The sequence below is a fragment of the Poecilia reticulata genome, chromosome 19 (genome assembly GCF_904066995.2).
Source record: "Poecilia reticulata chromosome 19, P_reticulata-male-v2, whole genome shotgun sequence".
Taxonomy (NCBI): Eukaryota; Metazoa; Chordata; class Actinopteri; order Cyprinodontiformes; family Poeciliidae; genus Poecilia; species Poecilia reticulata.
Genome location: NC_088848.1, coordinates 17824497 through 17841779, shown reverse-complemented (window position 1 = coordinate 17841779; position 17283 = coordinate 17824497). Strand labels below are relative to the sequence as shown.

The following is a 17283-nucleotide window of genomic DNA, read 5'->3' as shown; positions in this document are numbered from 1 at the left end:
AAAAACGCCCAGAGTCTTTCGTGCTGCATGTATTCTGTGCTCCTAAACGTCTCGGAGAAAAATTTAGCGTCGCTTCCCATCTGTTAGGAAAACTAAACTGTTTTCCTATTAGATGTGGAATAGGTTTTTACAGCGGTACACCGGTGGCTCATCTAGATTATTTAACGCCGATGTTTTGTTTTGTTTTGTTTTTTTCTTAAAAGAACAAGCACGGCTGAACTCTGGGGACAGACATTTAAATTCAAACATTCAATTTGCATTGTTGGATTTTTGGTCCTTTGTTGAGTGAGAGCCCCCTAATGCTTCCTGCATGATGTTTATGCAGAGCCGTGCTTCCACATGGGCTTATTTAAATGTCAGCAGATATTCCAAACATATAGACGGCAGCGGCACTCCGGTTTTAATGAGGGATGGAAGAAGCAGCAGCACATTTTTGCTACAGCTACTTTGTTCTTTCTGACTGATGGCCCTGCACACCTTTAGCCCACAGCTGCTGGAGCTCTCTGATTGGAGCAGATGTTACGCTACTTTATTTTCCAACAATGCAATGCATCAATCCACAAATGTGAGATTGTAGTTTTTTTAATTTTTAAGAAAAACAAAGCTTGTGTTTTTACTTGGTCTTTTTTTTTTTACATATGAAAAAAATAAAAGAACAAAGTAATAGAGTGTAGGTGTTTTGTTGAACTTTGCACCTCCTCTTACCTTGGTCAATTAAAGATTATTTTGACTTTGTACTTTATTGCTGCTGAATGCTGTGAGGATTCCAGAACTATGACGTAAATTAAGTAAGAAATCATAAAATCCTGATGAATGACTCTGACTGTATGACCCTTCTGCGTTTGCGTAGCACCTTTATTGTATGAACATAGAATGGAAAAAAAGCACTAAACACATTAATGTCTTTTTATATTTTCTAGGAAATGCATTGCTTTTGGGGCTGTTGGCATTAAAATCCACACCAGATGTTGGCAAGAACCAAAGCAACACATGAAAAACAAATGTAATGACTTGGGGGGGTGGAAATAACTGAACACGCGAAGAAAAGAAAAAGCAAAGAGCCATGGGAATTTGAGAAACCAGCTGCAATCTGTCAGTGTTGGGACGGAAATTACGCTCCCTGTATGTGTAGATAAATATCAGCTTCTTAATGTCTTTTAAATACATTAACTCTTGTTGGCAAGTCTAAAACCTGTTGACGGCATTGGCTACAGATGTGTTCCTAAACTCTGAAAGCTTCCGGTGAGCACCAATGTGGTTACAACTGGGAACAAGAAGGAACGTCGTTTTACCATAAGCCGGCCACAACCGAGTGCTTCTTGAAAGCTCGTTGCACAAGACTACACTTGTTAAAAGCTATTTTTCAGGTTGTCCTGTGAAAATTTGGGTAAATAATCAAATGAGACCATAATGCAACTCTTTGGACATCACTACACACCATGTTTAGAGAAAGACTGGCACAACACTGAAGTCTGGAGGTGGGAACATCGTGGTATGGAGCTGTTTGAGCAGATAGCAGTGAAAGACCTCATGTTGCTGAATGAAAGAGAAATGCACTGTTTATATATAAAAATAAAATGGGGGTGTATGCAACTTCTCCAGATGTCAACGAAAAGGTTTCTTGTTTAATTCCAGTAGGTCCTGCTTAGCTTCAGTTATGAATTTATGTGTTATAATTTCATTCTTTAAATGGACTCACTAGGATGCTGCAGACATCTGGTGTGGGTTTAAAGCCAATAGTCTTTCTAGAATTACATCTTGTAAGAAAAGTATGTTTACATTTAAATTATTTAATTTAGGAAAGGCTTTTCCCCCTGCCCCCCCATTACAATAACACAACCAATAAAATGTTCATGCTCTTTCCCAGCAACCGAGCGGTGCAGCAACTTTCCCAGCATCATTTCCCGAGGCCGTCACACCTGCAGCACCCCCTCGCTCTCGTGATGAAGGAGCCGAGTCAAGGAGGTGCTGAGCGAGGTCACCGTTCCCTCCGTCCTCTCAGGACTCGGTGATGGGCCCATTGACATTGGGGAGCTCATTAGCCGTCGGGAGCTGAACTTTCAGCTTCAGTGTGCAGAGTGGCAAAAGGACATCGGCTGCCTCTTTGATCTCCCGGCCCTTCATCCGAGATGGAGACTTCTCAGAAACAACAAAGGGACAACCGAGCGCTGCCATCAGCCTAATAGTGCTGCTCAGCGCCGACACAGATCCAGAGAGCATGCCGCTTCGCTCGGCGGGGTAATTAGAGCACTAATTGTTGGTGAACCGCGAGTTCTTGATTCGGATGAGTCGAAGAGTTAGGAGGGAGACGGGCTGCAGTAAATGTGATGTGTTGGGGTGTTTTTCATATCATGATGCGTTAAACTGAGTTTGTGGAAATATTGCAAATAAATTATCTTTAATGTGGTCGTCCTCTCACAATTGCCAACCATGAGGAAAGTGTTTTAGTCCAACCAACTGAAACACAGAATTGCTTTTTTATTGCGAGCCATGCAGCTTTAGAATGTCATCACTAGTGAAAAACAAAAAAAAAAAAAAGAAAAAAAAATATATAATCCTAGTTGTAGACATTTCAACCACTATAATATCTTTTAAACGTCATTCAGAAATGCCTGAAATTTGGTAAAGGTTATTGATAACTGGACAGATTTCAGATTAAATCACCAGATTATGAAGCCTTTCTCAGTCAATGAACATTTGTAGAGTAACACAGTGGACAATTCATCCAATCTCTTGAAAGTTCAGGTTGAAGTTAAACTGACATTCATGTGCGACTCTTTTCCTACCTCTAAATCTCCTGCAGTGTGTGCTTAAAGTAACTATCTTTCTTTCTACCACTGAAAGCAGAGACGGGTACAGAAATACTGCTTCTGGTCTGTTTGTTTTAATATCGTAGATCATTTGGATCAGCGTCCCGCACCGAACTGTGGTCACAGTCGCTACTTACGGCTCAATCTATAAACATTGCTTGTGTCTCTATTTGTTAACGCAGTCAGCCTTTTTTAGCGTCACAAGTTGTAGCAAGTTCTGCCTGAAACTGTGTGTGTGTGTGGGACGGGGGGGGGGTGCGTGGCTGTGTGTGTGTGTGTCATTCCTGCTTGTAGAAACGCAGACTGGTGTACGCTGCAATTTCTGGATTGCAAGCCGCTTCCTTTCTCACACACTTTGAACTCTGCAATGTGGCTTATGCATGGCGCTTCAGCAACAGGGTTTGACAGGCTGGGCTCGTGATGAAGAGGACGGCACACCAACCCCGAGAGCGAATCAAGACGAAAGTGACATTGAGAGCGACAACAAAAGACGGACTGAGGAAGTGTGAGCGGGTCCGTTCGATCTGACACTGAAGAGGACGACTTCAGTGGGTTTAGGAAGATGGAGACAGCGATCGATGACTTTTTCCTCTTTTTTCAAGAAACAATGATACAGACACTGTTTAAATAAAATATGTACCGAAATTATACAAATATGTAATGTTAATTATTTTTACAAAGTGAAAAAATAAATAAATTAATTAATTTAAAAAATCTCATGTTAAATGTGGAGACCTGTGGCCCATATACAGCTCTGGAAAAAATGAAGACCACTTCACTGAAGCCCATTGAAAACCTGCTGGTTATTCCACCAAATATTGATTTCTGAACTCTTCCTGAATTAAAACATCAGCATTTTTGTTTCTAAATGAACATTAACTTGTTTTCTTTGCATTATTGAGGTCTAAAAGCACTGCATCTTTATTATTAATTTGACCATTTCTCACTTTCTGCAAATAAATAGTAAATTTTTGCTTGGAATTTCAAAGACATGTCAGTAGTGCAAAGACTAAAAGAACAATGCTAATTTTACTCAAACATAAACCTATAAAGGGTAAAATCAGAGAAACTGATAATCTTAAGTGGTCTCTTAATTTTTCCCAGAGCTGTACATACAATTATTTTTTCTTTTCAAAGTCGGTGAGTGTGGCTTATCTTATATTCAGTTTTGCTCAAGAGTCTGGAATTAGAACGAGTCGAGCTCCATCCAGCTCGTCTGTAGAGCACTAAATTCCCAACAAATATTAAGACTTCTTTTTGCATTGGGTAAATAAAATACTCCTCTACTTCTCAGCAATTTGGTTTATAGCAAAGGGAATATCAAACATATACTTAATGAGCGTTTTCTTGTTTAAAGTGGTGACATTATTCTGAGCTGTCATTCTGGCTGCAGTAAACAGATTAACTGCTGATTTCTTTTATTATTTGGCAAAGCAATTTCATTTATTCACAGTAGTAAAGCTCAGAATGTTCTCAAGATATCCACACACAAAGTAAGAATGTTTGTCCATGAGAAAATATGTCTGTCTTATAAAGACTGGTCCTTTAAGCCAGGTCTCTCTTTTTTTTTTCTCTCTTTTGGACTGGATATTCCACCAGCGGATTTTAAACCGTCTTGTCATGATTAAACAGCAGATTAAACCAGGTCAGGGTTTCTTGTGCAGCTACCGCTTCCTCAAAATCCCTTAAATGTAGAAAACTTATGTCTGAATCAATTCTGCTAAATTTCTAAGAAGTAACTCGGTACAAAATGTCTTGGGAGCATCGGCTGAGGTTAGCCGAGTCCAGACAAAGTTCATTTCCCTTTCAATGAATAAATCCTCGGTAGGCGGACATCATCAAAGGCTTATCTTTACCTTATCTGACTTACCTTCATGAATATGGACACTACGACCAGTCCGTTGGGGCTTTTCGCCGCTTCCGTGTAATTCGTATACAGCTCATGATTGTAGTGAATCAGTTGAACCTGGAAAATACAGAGGACATCGACAGAGTTACTCAAGAAAAAGTCATTGGCTTGAAACTTTTAGATAGCGAACCGAAAGATTATGAACTTCCTTCCGTGTGAACGGCACAGAGCAAATGGAAACCCTGGAACCGAACATTCGACACTCGCCTGCTATCAGAGCTCCGCTGTACACTTTTCAAGATGATGAGTGAAGGAGGGGAAAAAATCAGGGAAGGATCAAACCCTCCTGGGATTTCTCAGATTGTAAATGGAAGACGCTGATGTTCGGAACATTGTGATCCTCCGTTTCGAACGTGAACGGCACCGAAAACGAGGGACGGGAACAAGGGGCGGGGGGAAGCGTCGTCGACGCCTGATCCGAGGCCGGCTCACCGAGTCAGGAGCGGGTGGGCCTAAATTCTCAGGACACGGTTAATGTTTCTCTGAAGCAGATGCTTCATCGTCTCCCAGCTGTTCAATATTCCGGCTTTTTTAACGATGAGGACGTGGGGCCTGGGCGCTGCGGCTCACTTTCCACCTCGTAAACGTGGGAAAGCTCTGAGAAAGAAATCCGTGCTTTTAAAGTCGGTCCCAACAAAGAGGGCATTAATGAGCAGCTCTGAGCCAGTGAAAATGAATCCATCTGGAATAGGCACGATTGATCATTAATGTGTATTTCAGACAGGACTTTTATGCGCTTGTCAAACTTTTATTTGCAAAATGAGGGGGTAGAAATATAAATGAGATATAAATGAATTGAGTGTCCCTCCATTGACATAACTAGACGACCTTGAGGCTGCTTTCTGAACCTGTACAAGTTCTGGACGTTGTACCTTTTTTGGGGGTCAAACTTATGTAGTAAGATATTTTTCGAACAAAGAAATCAAAGCAAGAATTTGTCAAAATTATTTTTTGTCACAGAAAGGGGACATTTTGGCACAATAGGAGCAAAATATTAGTCCAGAAAAACAGTTATGAGTAAAATCTTAAAATGTAAGTTAATAAGTATTAAACAGAAGAAACGGATGTGCAAAACGGCACAAAAAGCCATGAAAACAGAGTAGTAGTAGTAGTAGTTGTAGTTCGAAAGAATTCCGGTTGCTACTTGCAAATCAGTATGGAACGAGTGACATGATTGGTACAAACAAATAGACCTTTTCTAAAAAAAACATAAAAACCAGGATCTCGTTGTTGCAAAGCGTGCCGCCGAGAATGTCTACAACTGCAAGAAGTGGAAAGAATGTAATTCAGCTTCACAGCAACGACGGGAAGGATTTGTGACGGAAAAGTCAAAAGAATCATAAAAGATTTGTCCAAGAACAAAAGAGCACTAAGATTTTGAAACACCTGGCAAAGACAATGTTGCTTTTTTCTCCCTCTCATGAAAACAAGAGCTAATGCTGCAGAGAAAAAAAAAGAGAACATAGTCTAGGCAGATGAGGCAAAAGCTGAACGTTTTGGATGTCATTGCTGATTGGTTTAGAGGGAGGACTGGCTGGGCGCGTCAACATGAAAGCACAATGTTAAAGAGGAAATTTACACACGAGTTACTCCAGACATCTGGTGTGAAATTTTATGCCAACTGTCCCGTTTAAAAATAAATAACGTTGGGTAAACATTGTTATGTTCAACGTAATTAAATGGAAAAAGTGGCTCCATTTCTTCCTGCTTTTTACTGTTTGGTAAGAAGACGTGCCAACAAAAGAAAACCAAATTCGACTGGTTTTCGTGGCGGTGAAACGTTTTGAAAAAGGAGCACAAGATTACATTTGGTAACTTTTCGAAATATAACCAACAAAACAAAAATAAAAATTACATAATGAATAACGACATTACAGATCGATAAGTCATGTTTTCTTATGTACCCCAGTCTGTTTACTGCTATTTTAGTACAACAGGCAAAAAAACCCCAACCCCTCAAAAAACAGAACAAATGCTAAATGCAAAAGTTCTTTTTGGTTGTTTTGGACAAAAAATTACCCTACACAGCAAATTTGGAAGTGTTCCATCAACTCCTACAGAGTTCAATTTTACACTTTTAAGGTGTCTATATAGACACCTTCTTCTCATTACCCACTTTTCTGTGAATTCACTCTGGGAATCTACACTGGATGGTGTAGAAGTTACACCTTTGAATGTGTTATTTCTGATAGAGTTGATTCAACACTCACAGTAGTTGAAATCAAATACACTTCAGTGTTAATTTACCCAAAAACTAGTGTATATTGTCAAAAGTTACACTATACATGTGTTAATCTAACACAGAACACTGTAAAGAATAGAACAACATAGAAATCTGAGTTTTAGAATTCTACTGGCAGGGTATGCTGTGGTGGCGCAGGGGTTGAGCACAGCCCACATGTGAAGGCTCTAGTTTTCAATGCGGCTGTCGTGGGTTTGCTTCCCGGTCTTCCCCTTCTTCTCATTAATCACTTTTCTGTCAATTCACTCCGGGAATCGAACCTGCGACCACTGGCATGAGAACTAAGGCCTCAGTACATGGATTGTGCTTTGCCCCTGCGCCACCACCGCACCCAATCGAGCTAGTTTGATATTTGTTGTCAAGTGACTATGAAGCTATCTAAATCAACACCAGACTGAGTGTTGAGTTCTGGTCTGGACTAACTCTTTGGAACACTTAGGGAACTCAACACTCACCAACACTCATGTTGTTGAATTAACAATGCATTCTGTTGAATTAACACTGTATTCTTAACCTTCCACACTTTCACTGGAAATCTGACACTTCTGAATTTGCTGTGTAAATTAAAAATAGATAGAAAAAGAGCTTTCACAGAAAAAAACCCAGGAGGGAATATTTTACACCCAAATGTAATTTCTTGTACGTGCCGACTCGCTCTCTGCTGCAAACACACTTGGAAACCCGATACCGCTTTTAACTGCTGATTGGGAAAACTACTGCGTCCCTTTGGCTCTCGCGTGCGCCTGTTACCAGCGAATTTGTGGCTCGCTTTGGTGGCGAAAAGCTTCAGATCAGCAACTCTCAAAGTTCAGACTCCAATCTGGACCAAATCCCACGTTAATTCAAATCCTATGATCTCTGGAATACAGAGAATATTGACTAAAACCGGGTCAAGTGAGACTCATCTTTGGTTCAGACCATCGTCTGGGAGGAAGCTGAGCGCAGCCCAGCGTGCCGCTGGAACAACAGCCATTAGGAAAATACGGCATTGAAAGTAAATGGCTTCGTTTGAGAGGCAGGATAACAAAACTTTCTAGTTGAAGTTTTTTCTTCCACGTTTGAGTAAGTAGAGCAGCAAAGAAAAACCATTTCTTTTAAAGCTGAATCATCAATAAAGAGACATCAAAACAGCGATGGAGAGCTGGCCAGGCACTGTGCAAACATTTCTCCAAGCGCTTGATAGATCCAATAGAGAGGAAGAATCGATAATCAATAGAGGAGAGAAAGAGAGGAAATCCATAAAGAATTGAGAGAGGAGATATGAAGACAGACGAAAAGACCACCGCCTGTTGGAATCTAAGAATATTTTAAGGTTCAAAACCATAGAATACATATACATAGAAAAGTGCTACTGTGCAATGAACTGTAATTAAAACTGGATAAAGACAACTTCAATAAGATCTACTTAAGACATCATCTCTGAAGATGCTTTTGTAAATCACAGACCATATCTAATATTCCTTTCCTACCTAGAATTCTTGGAAAAACATTTTCCTATTCTGCCAGCATTTACTATGCAATCACCCGGTAATAACCCGCTTGAGGAGCTCAGAGCCCATCGTAGGATTGAAGAAGTTCTGGCAAAAGTCACTAATGACATTCCCATGGTCTCGGATAATGGACTGGGCTCTGCACTTGTCCTGTTAGATCTCAGTGCTGCATCTGATGCATCGGATCACCGTATTCTCTTGGAAAGACTTGAATATGGATGTAGGAATGTAGAAAACAGCATCTTATGTAACATTTTCTTTTGATTGGAAGAGGTAAGCAAAATGTAACACGGTGGATTTGCTCATTACTTATTCTGGACCTTCAACATTGTATTTTTTTTAGGGGGGCTTTGGCACAAACTACTGTAAAACGTTTAAAGTGTTCACTACTTAGTTCAAGTCGTCTTTATCCATAATAACAACAAAATCTGTTGTTTTTTTTACGTCGACTCTGTACAGTTCATTGCACAACAGCTCTTTTCTATTCCATTTATTTGTATTCTACGTTTTTGAAACGCACATACAGCCAGTGGTTGCTTCAGTTTATTAGCATACTAGCTAGATCAGAAAAGTTTGGAGCTGATCTTATTTTTTATTTTTTTCATTGTACAACACATCTTCCAGTGCTGGTAATGCCTTATCAAGATCTGTGCAGATTCTTATCAGAGCTAATGGTGTCTTATCTGTAGCACCAGCACCAGCCTGATCCACCAACCCACTAACACTTGATTCAGAACCACTAGGTCCAACTCCACCCTCTTCATCCCGGATGCCCCGTCTGTCACCAGGAAGATTGCTGGGCGTCATTTGTTTTCTGCACTTCAACTCAACAGGCAACATGCAATACAATTTCCAAACTTTTTATACACCAACAGCCTCGTATAAATATATATACTTTTGCTTTTGTCAAAAGGTGATATTAAATCTCTGAAAAGCTACAGGAGTTGAAAAGAAATGAGCTTTGTTATGCCTCGTTGCCCGAATTTGCAAAACCTGATGTTTAACCCGAGAGCTCCTCCTTTATTGCCCCTTAGCCTGCAGTGGCATGATAGTCTAACAAATGATCGTTTCAAAACACAAAAAGGACGGTAATCATTTTCAGATCTCTCCTAAAAGGCTTCCAGCTTTTTACTCTTCACCTCCATAATCGTCTCATCCTCCCTTATTGGCAAAGAGCTCGGCACATATTGTACAGGCGGATATAAATAAACAAATGCAAGAGGAGAGTAATTATGAAAAGCTCAACCGGGGGAGTGCAGAACGACGGAACGTCTATAAACGCAATCAAGGCGAACACGGACGTGATTAGGGTCTGATTTGATTTGAGGTTTTATTTTTATTTTTTTTAAAGTGAGGACGTCAGAAGCAGCCTAAAGGATCCATGCGCACTAACCTCGGTTACTAATTGCGGCAAAGTTTGCTGCTGGGCAATAAAAAGGCCAGCGTGGGCCATAATAAAGCGAGAGCGTCTGCCAAATGGAGGGAAAAGAAAAGAGGGAGACGAAGCAGAAAAGGAAGAAAATAGAGGTTGTAATTAGATACAGAAATAGTTAAAGAAAGGGCAGAGGAGGGGAGCTGCAGAGGGCTGGCCAGACCCGTGCTCCTGCAGCACTACATCATTTATCACAGCGTTTCCTCGGCTGCACCAGACTCTCGCCGACTGCTGATTTTCGTGACGCCCCAGCCTATTTAACAGGTACAGGCACTTCAGATTCAGCAAGAACGCCTCATCCTGACGTCCGCTGGACACATGCTAAACAATTCCACAGAACGGGATGCGACGGAAATGACAGATTTGGCTCGGATTAAAAGGGTTTACTTATAAGGGTTTATTTAAGTTTGATTGAGTAGAAGTTAAAAAAGAAGCAGAAAAAAAATGACGTGCCGCCATTTTTGAAGGTATGAACTGGAAGATGTTTGATATTTATTTTTGCAGCATGTTCTCATATGATTTCTTTTTCTAATTCATGAACATGGATGAATGAACAAACCTTTATACAGAAGCAGGCTTTCACCGTACTACACAATCAACATGAAGACGTTTTAAACATGTCATCACTCAGCTAACAGAAGTGAAGCAGAATGGGGAACTCATTGGCACCACTCAGCCAAAATCGGCCCAGAGGTTGATTCGCAAAGCTTAGTTTCAGACTGTAATTTGGTCTCAGTTCATTCCCACAATTTTTTATTTTTCAACTATGCTACTAGATGCAGAAATGGCTGAGTTGCAGGGTGACTAATGGTGTGCTCTGTAGAAACTTGGTCTGTGGAAATTGTTTATTTTACAAAACAAAGTTGAAAGTGTGTGTCTTAGACCAATGTTACATGTAGCAAAGAAGGGGTGTTCATTACACTGACATGACACCTGTTATGAACATGGAGTCTTCATGAATGTTTGTCATTGTCATTCGGTAAATAATGACACTTATAATGTAAAGTTGACCATTTTAATGGACTTTAGGTACCATTAAAACTTGTTAAAATAAAAGTTTTAATGCAGATTTGCATTAAACGTGTCATTATTTACCAAATAACACTTTATGACAACAGTCAGACATTCATGAAGACTCCTTCATATTCATAACAGGTGTTATGTCACGTTTATGACAGTGTCATGTCAGTCTTATGAACACCCCGTCAAAGTGTTGCCGATGAATCTAAGCTGAACAAATTAAAAGTGGTGTTTGCATGTGGAGAATACAGCGACGTTTGTAAGAGTGTGAGAAGTCATTCCTGGCTCCATGTTCCGACTTTCAAGGTAAATGAAATGCAGTATATGTTCATTCAAGTCCAGAGTCAAATTGGTGACTGGAGACAGACAGCACAGTCTCTGGACCGGGAGAGAATAGATTCCTGCAGCGTGAATTCCTTCCACTCAGGTCAGGCAGAGTAAGCGAGGAAAGCCTGGTGATCGCATCGTTCCTGCTTCTGAAGGCAACGCTTAGCCTCCATATTTCCTGCTATTTAAGCAGGATAAAACCAAGAGGTGGTAATAGTTTGGGAGTAAATTTAGTCTGAGTTTTGAGCCAGACGATGCCAAGGAGCAAAACACTACCAACTACAAGCTTCTTCAGAAGCTAAACAAACAGCTAGCATCTGGTTAGCTCAGACGCCTGCTAGCATCTGGTTAGCCCAGATGCCAGTCTCATGAGTCTTTTACGTTGTTGTGGATGATTTCCTAATGAGACCAACATGAGTTTCTTTGGTCACATGTCTGAGGATTTGAATGGTTGTAAAATCGGCTGAAAAAAATAAAGTAATGCATTTTAAAATAATAGGCGTTAGATAAATGGAAGCTAATACTACCTCCTCTTTTAATTCTTCTTTCAAATCATCTGCCTTCACTCCTAGGTTGGTCTTGAGCTGTAACTGAACCACAGAGGTCTGATGGCTCTCCGTTTTCCTGCCGTTTTATTTTGCCAATGTATATGTCTGAACTTCCCTTAACGTAATTATTTATGGTCTTAAACTGATCGAATTTAATCAACAACAGGGTAAAATTTAGTCTCAGAACTGCCACATACACTGCATTACTGTATACAAGTATACATGTCATTCAGGTAAATGACATGTATTTACCTGAATGCATGTCATGTATTCAGGACATGGGATACTGTCCTGATAAAGAGTCAGGGGCTTCTGTTGCAGTAACATGCCAAGCGTTGGTAAACTGGATGGGCTTTACGATAAAGTTGAATTAGATGTGAAGGGCTCGCTGGGCAGCAATCTCCGAAGTGTGTGGGAGATTTGGAGAGGGGGGGTAGAGGAGGGATTGTTTCTGAGGGTCATGACAGCCTCTTTATGGCATGATGGCTGGCCTGGCCTCCAGGGATACGGAAATATGAAGACAGCAAGTCGATAGCAGAGGGAAGGTGTTCAGTGCTGCGTATAAACGCTGGGCTGGAAATGACGCTCTCCATCCCAGCTTCCATCTATCTGCCCTCCCCCCCCCTCGGATTAACTGGAGCATGGGCCCATAAAGCTAACAAACAGACCTCTGCCGTTGCCACACAGACCGATCACAGTCAGATTATGCATTTTTGCCGTCACAACTCAGCTGCTTTTCAGCTGTGCTCGGGCCAGAAATCGTCCTCTTTCAATCCATTAGGATGGGAGAATGTAGTTCACATTTACTGATAATCTTCTCATTTGAATATTTTGTTTTCCATTAAAATGTATTTCTGGAAAAATAAATAAATTAATTAATTAATTTAAAAAGAATTTGCCACACACTGATGTTCTGATCTGATATTAATCCAAGTTTCTCAGAAATGAATATGTCGCAGACCAGACGTGGGCGAAATGTCCTCCATAATAGTGATTAATGATAATTAAGAGGAAGAGAAAAATAAAACAGAACTAGCTTCCACGGCAACATCTCTGTGATGATAATCTGCCGCAGCAATATTAGCTCAATGCGATTTTCCGTGTGCACGGCTCTGCTAGAAAGAGGACACACAAGAGATGTATCTGTGATTGATAGGGATTTTAAATCTTTGCAGCAGCTGCCTGTGGCGAATCCTTCTGAGACACTTGACAGGATTTGAATTAAATATAGCTGGATTGTTTCTTTAGCAGCATATGGAGTCTTTCATTCTGTGTGGATACTTAGTTGGATATATTTGATATTTAAGCGGCGTAGACTTCAATTCGTATACTCGCGCATCTAACAATTTCCTACATATCGGTTTTATCCATGAAATTTTATGGGAGACGGCCTCCGACTGCACGTCATCCCAGGACGACGCAGTAGGGGTAGTATCAATCCAACACCAAGTAAACACAGGGCCCATATCGCCGACACCAATACTGACACAGATACTGACACAGATACTTTTTTAGTTAAGTTTGCTATATCATCAAACTTCTGACTTTTAGGTGTTTTTGTGGGTTTTCCTTTGAATTATTTTGTTAAAATGCAATGGTGCGTTCACGCCAAACGCGTTATGAGCGTCAGGCGCATCTGGTTTACATTCAAAGTCTATGTGGAGTGTCAAACACTCACAACGCTCCAAATAGTTCAAATCGCGCCACGCCAGAAGCTGGAAATGCGCCACAACGGGCCCTCGACGCGCCCCCACGTAGACTTTGGCTGTAAACCAGACACACCTGACGCTGAAAACTCGCACACAGCGTTTTGACCTCAACATGGACAGAGCTTCTAGGTGTCTAAAATACTTTAACATTAACATGGTTTGTGTGCATTTTCTTAAACTGACAAGGTGCAACAACAACAAAAAATATCGTTTGAGAGCAAATCATTTGAATCAGGTTTTCAATAATAAAGTCATCTAAAACATGCAGGGCAGAGCAGTGTCTATGAGGACAACGCCAACATAGACACATCTACGTAAAGAAACAAAACAAACAACATATGTGTTTAAGCCTGCAAGCAGGAAGTCAGAGTTCACCACAGGGAACCCCCCTAAACGTAAAAGCTCCACCAGAAAGGCCCTGGCCAGGATTTGAACTCAACACCTTCATGCATTTAACATTCACCTGATGCACCCCCTCAGTGACGAATGCTCAAACGGAGGGAAGCAGCCAGAGCGAAGCGGAAATGTTGAGCGCCACCTCCAACACGTTACCCGCATCACGTTCTCGTCGTACTTCGCAAATCAGATGTCCAACATGTTTGCTCTGTGTCACGTCCGTACGTCATACTCTCTCTGCAATCCGATTTAACCTCCAGATGTCAAATAGTGGTATTTATTGGCTTTATATATTCCTCCTGAGGTGGATCAGGGGTGTAACACTGGTTTGTTTGACTGTAACAAAGACTACATACAAATTACTTACTTTCTCGTAATACATTGTGTAGAGGAAATGCATCACACCGTCAGTTGCAGAAGATTCGTTTTCAGAGGAAGTCACTAACTCAATGTCTTGATGCGGCTTCCTTACAAAACTTGTAACTTTTTCTTTTGTAATTGACTGAATCGGAATCTGTTTTACCGAATTTGGGTCTGCCCGTCTCATTTGTGCTGCACTGAATTCATTTGGCTATCGGATTAATTTTAGTATTATCTTTTCAGAAAAGGAATTGGCGATAAAAATTAATGTAAAGTGGTACAAGCAAAAACAAACTGGATTAAATTGAATCACTAAAGCATGGAGACAAGAGCAGGTGAGAGTTGTTGGCCATATAACATTTAGTAGCTTATTAATAAGTGGAATCCATCAAGCAGGCGTAATTGTTCATAATTTCCAGATCCAAACACGATGTTGGATTTTTCTTATGAACCAATCAAAGTGTGAGATCCAGTTTTTAGCAGGTTCTGTAAGATGATAGTTTTGGATTTTCAGCGGCAACAACTTTAACTAGGACCCGTTTGGTTGATAAAATCCAAAGGGTTTTCTTGAAATCAACTCTGACAAACATTATCCCTTGACAGCAGGAGTGTGGCTCTGCTTTAACACAGTGTTGACAGAAAAACATGAAACGGATGAATTCCTTCCAGTCATCGATCACCTGGTTCAAGATTCCACAAGACTGAAATGAACACACTCCAAAAAGAAAGAAATTCATTAAAAGAAAAAAGAATACCTGTGATAAAATAATTAAATGAGTTAAAAGATCACCAGAAAGGTCCTGGGGTTTTAATACTGCATACAGGAAGACCAAAGTTAAATGTTCAAATCAAATTAAGGTTCTTTACGTTACGGTTTTCTTATAAAGAGAAATGCATGCTTTAAATTATTCAGAGACTTCCTTACAAATTTGCAGGAGGCAGCTTCAACCTTTTTTTTCTTTCTTTTTGCTGTCTTCTAACCTGTTTCCTCCCGTTTCCTATATCAGAGGATAATAAAGGCCGCCGAGCGTCGTCTCACTGTGCAAAAAACTAAGTTAGCCTTGTGGAGAAATATTTGGAATATTTTAGCAGGATGAGCAAGGTGTTTCATTTTCAGATTAGACTGTGAAGCTGCTCCAGGGGAGCAGAGCCAAACAAACACACATACACACGCACACACCCCCACACACGCACACACACACACACAAGCATGCAAACAAACCAGTTCTTCACTACTACTCCCGTAGGTTACCATTTCAGAAGGATATTCAGCTTTAAAAATGTTAAATATCACTCTCTTTGTTCATGTTTCAAGGACACACATTGCCATCTTTCTATCCGCAAATGGAGAGAAACGAGGAGCTGGGGGAGCAGGAAGCATCTTATTGGAGCGTGAAGTAACCGAGGCCGGGTGGGGATTTGTCTGCGGGGCACCGGGGTGACAGAAGACAAGGAAGTTTTCTATTTGCTGTTACCTTAGGAGAAGTTATTTCAGAGACGATGTTCTCCTTTTTATTTTAGCTCAAAGTGCAGCTTTCTAAGTGTTGCATCTTTTCTCGAGCTTTCTACTGACCCGACGTTCTGATGCCTGCTAGTCGTCCGACTCAAAAGAAGCTTGCAGACTCCCAGTTAATCTTTAGCAAGTAAGTAAAAAAAAAAAAAAAGACAAAGAAATTAGGAACTGTTATATGGATCAAGCAACATAAAAGGGAACTGAGACATTGAGGGGAATTTGCGACCAAAGTGAATATGGCATCAATTTCGACTATTTCACTTCTGATGGATCGCCAAACTTTACAGCTTTTAGCTGAAGTTTATGTTGACAATCCTCACAAGTCATGACAAAAAGCTGACTGATTGTACCCACAAGGCATTTTATTTGTTTCTAGTCATATCTACATGACTAGACATAACATTAAAAAAAAAAAAAAAAAAAAATCAAGCTAGCAAAAACTTAACACTGCAGTATCAAAGTAAGGGAAAACAATAACAGGTTGAAAGACTGATTAGAGTTTATGATTTTCCAATTGTTAATAAAAGGCGTCTCTAAAATTAATTATATATATATATATATATATATATATATATATATATATATATATATATATATAGTTTATGCCTTGAGTTAATGAAACTCTGTTTCAGCATTTTTGCAGTTTCATAATTTAAGCAACAGTTTAGGCATAAAATTATTCATACCCCAGGCAGACTTGGCTTTTAAATCATTTTCATTTGAATGTAACTAAAAATGTCTCTGATGATACATAATACAGGCATCTCTAAAAAGGACAATAAAGAAACCTATTGATATTAAAAAAGACATATAGCTACTTGTATTATCAATTTTGTAACCAGATGGCATTTTGGAAATAATACTGAAAAACAGAAAAAAAATATTTTAAATGCATTGCAGCAATCAAGCTGTTCTTTCATTTGACCATCAGGCTTTTGGTTCAATCTTTGGTGATGAGCTCCAAGTCTTTAGTCGCTTTAGTCCTGCATAGAAACATTACAGGCAAAATCCTTTACAACAGATGAATAAACAGCTTCTGTTCTGTTCAGGGTTATAGTTTTTCTTTCCTTTTGTGTTTTGTTAACCTCCCCCACAAAAAAAGGAACATTCTTGGCAAGTTCTGAGAGGCGAGGCCCAGGGCAAAAAACCGGCAGCCACATCTTCGTGCTCCTCTTCGAATCCAGGCTGCAATGCCGTTGTAGTAAAACGGAACGGAGTAAATATTTTGAAGGCACATTTGTAATACATATCCATTTGGAAATGGAAATCTGCTGTCAACATAACCTTTCCCCCCCTCACCCCTGTACTCCTGCCTGCCTGGAGGACACTGTACAACATCACATTTCAGCTGCACGTCGCATGCGAAGCCTTTATTCTCTGGCTCTGAACTAGTCCTCAAACACAAAGTTCACCCTCAAAGGGTAAGTCAGCAAGTGAAGGCAGGGGCCAAATAAAACATGAAGGGAGTGAAGGGAAGGTGATGCATCCTTTTAGTCTTGGGATCCAGAGCTCTCCATCCTCCCAAGG

At 40.3% G+C, this 17283-nt stretch overlaps 1 protein-coding gene across 1 annotated transcript in view; it reads right to left on the bottom strand.

Moving 5' to 3' along the window:
* The window catches only part of ca10a (carbonic anhydrase 10 (inactive)a), a 267157-nt gene that overhangs the window by 15525 nt on the left and 234349 nt on the right, over positions 1 to 17283 (bottom strand). Inside the window, exon 5 of the mRNA XM_008437703.3 lies at positions 4681 to 4776. Within this exon, the coding sequence (XP_008435925.1) occupies positions 4681 to 4776 (96 nt within the window). The remainder of the gene's footprint in view (positions 1 to 4680; positions 4777 to 17283) is intronic.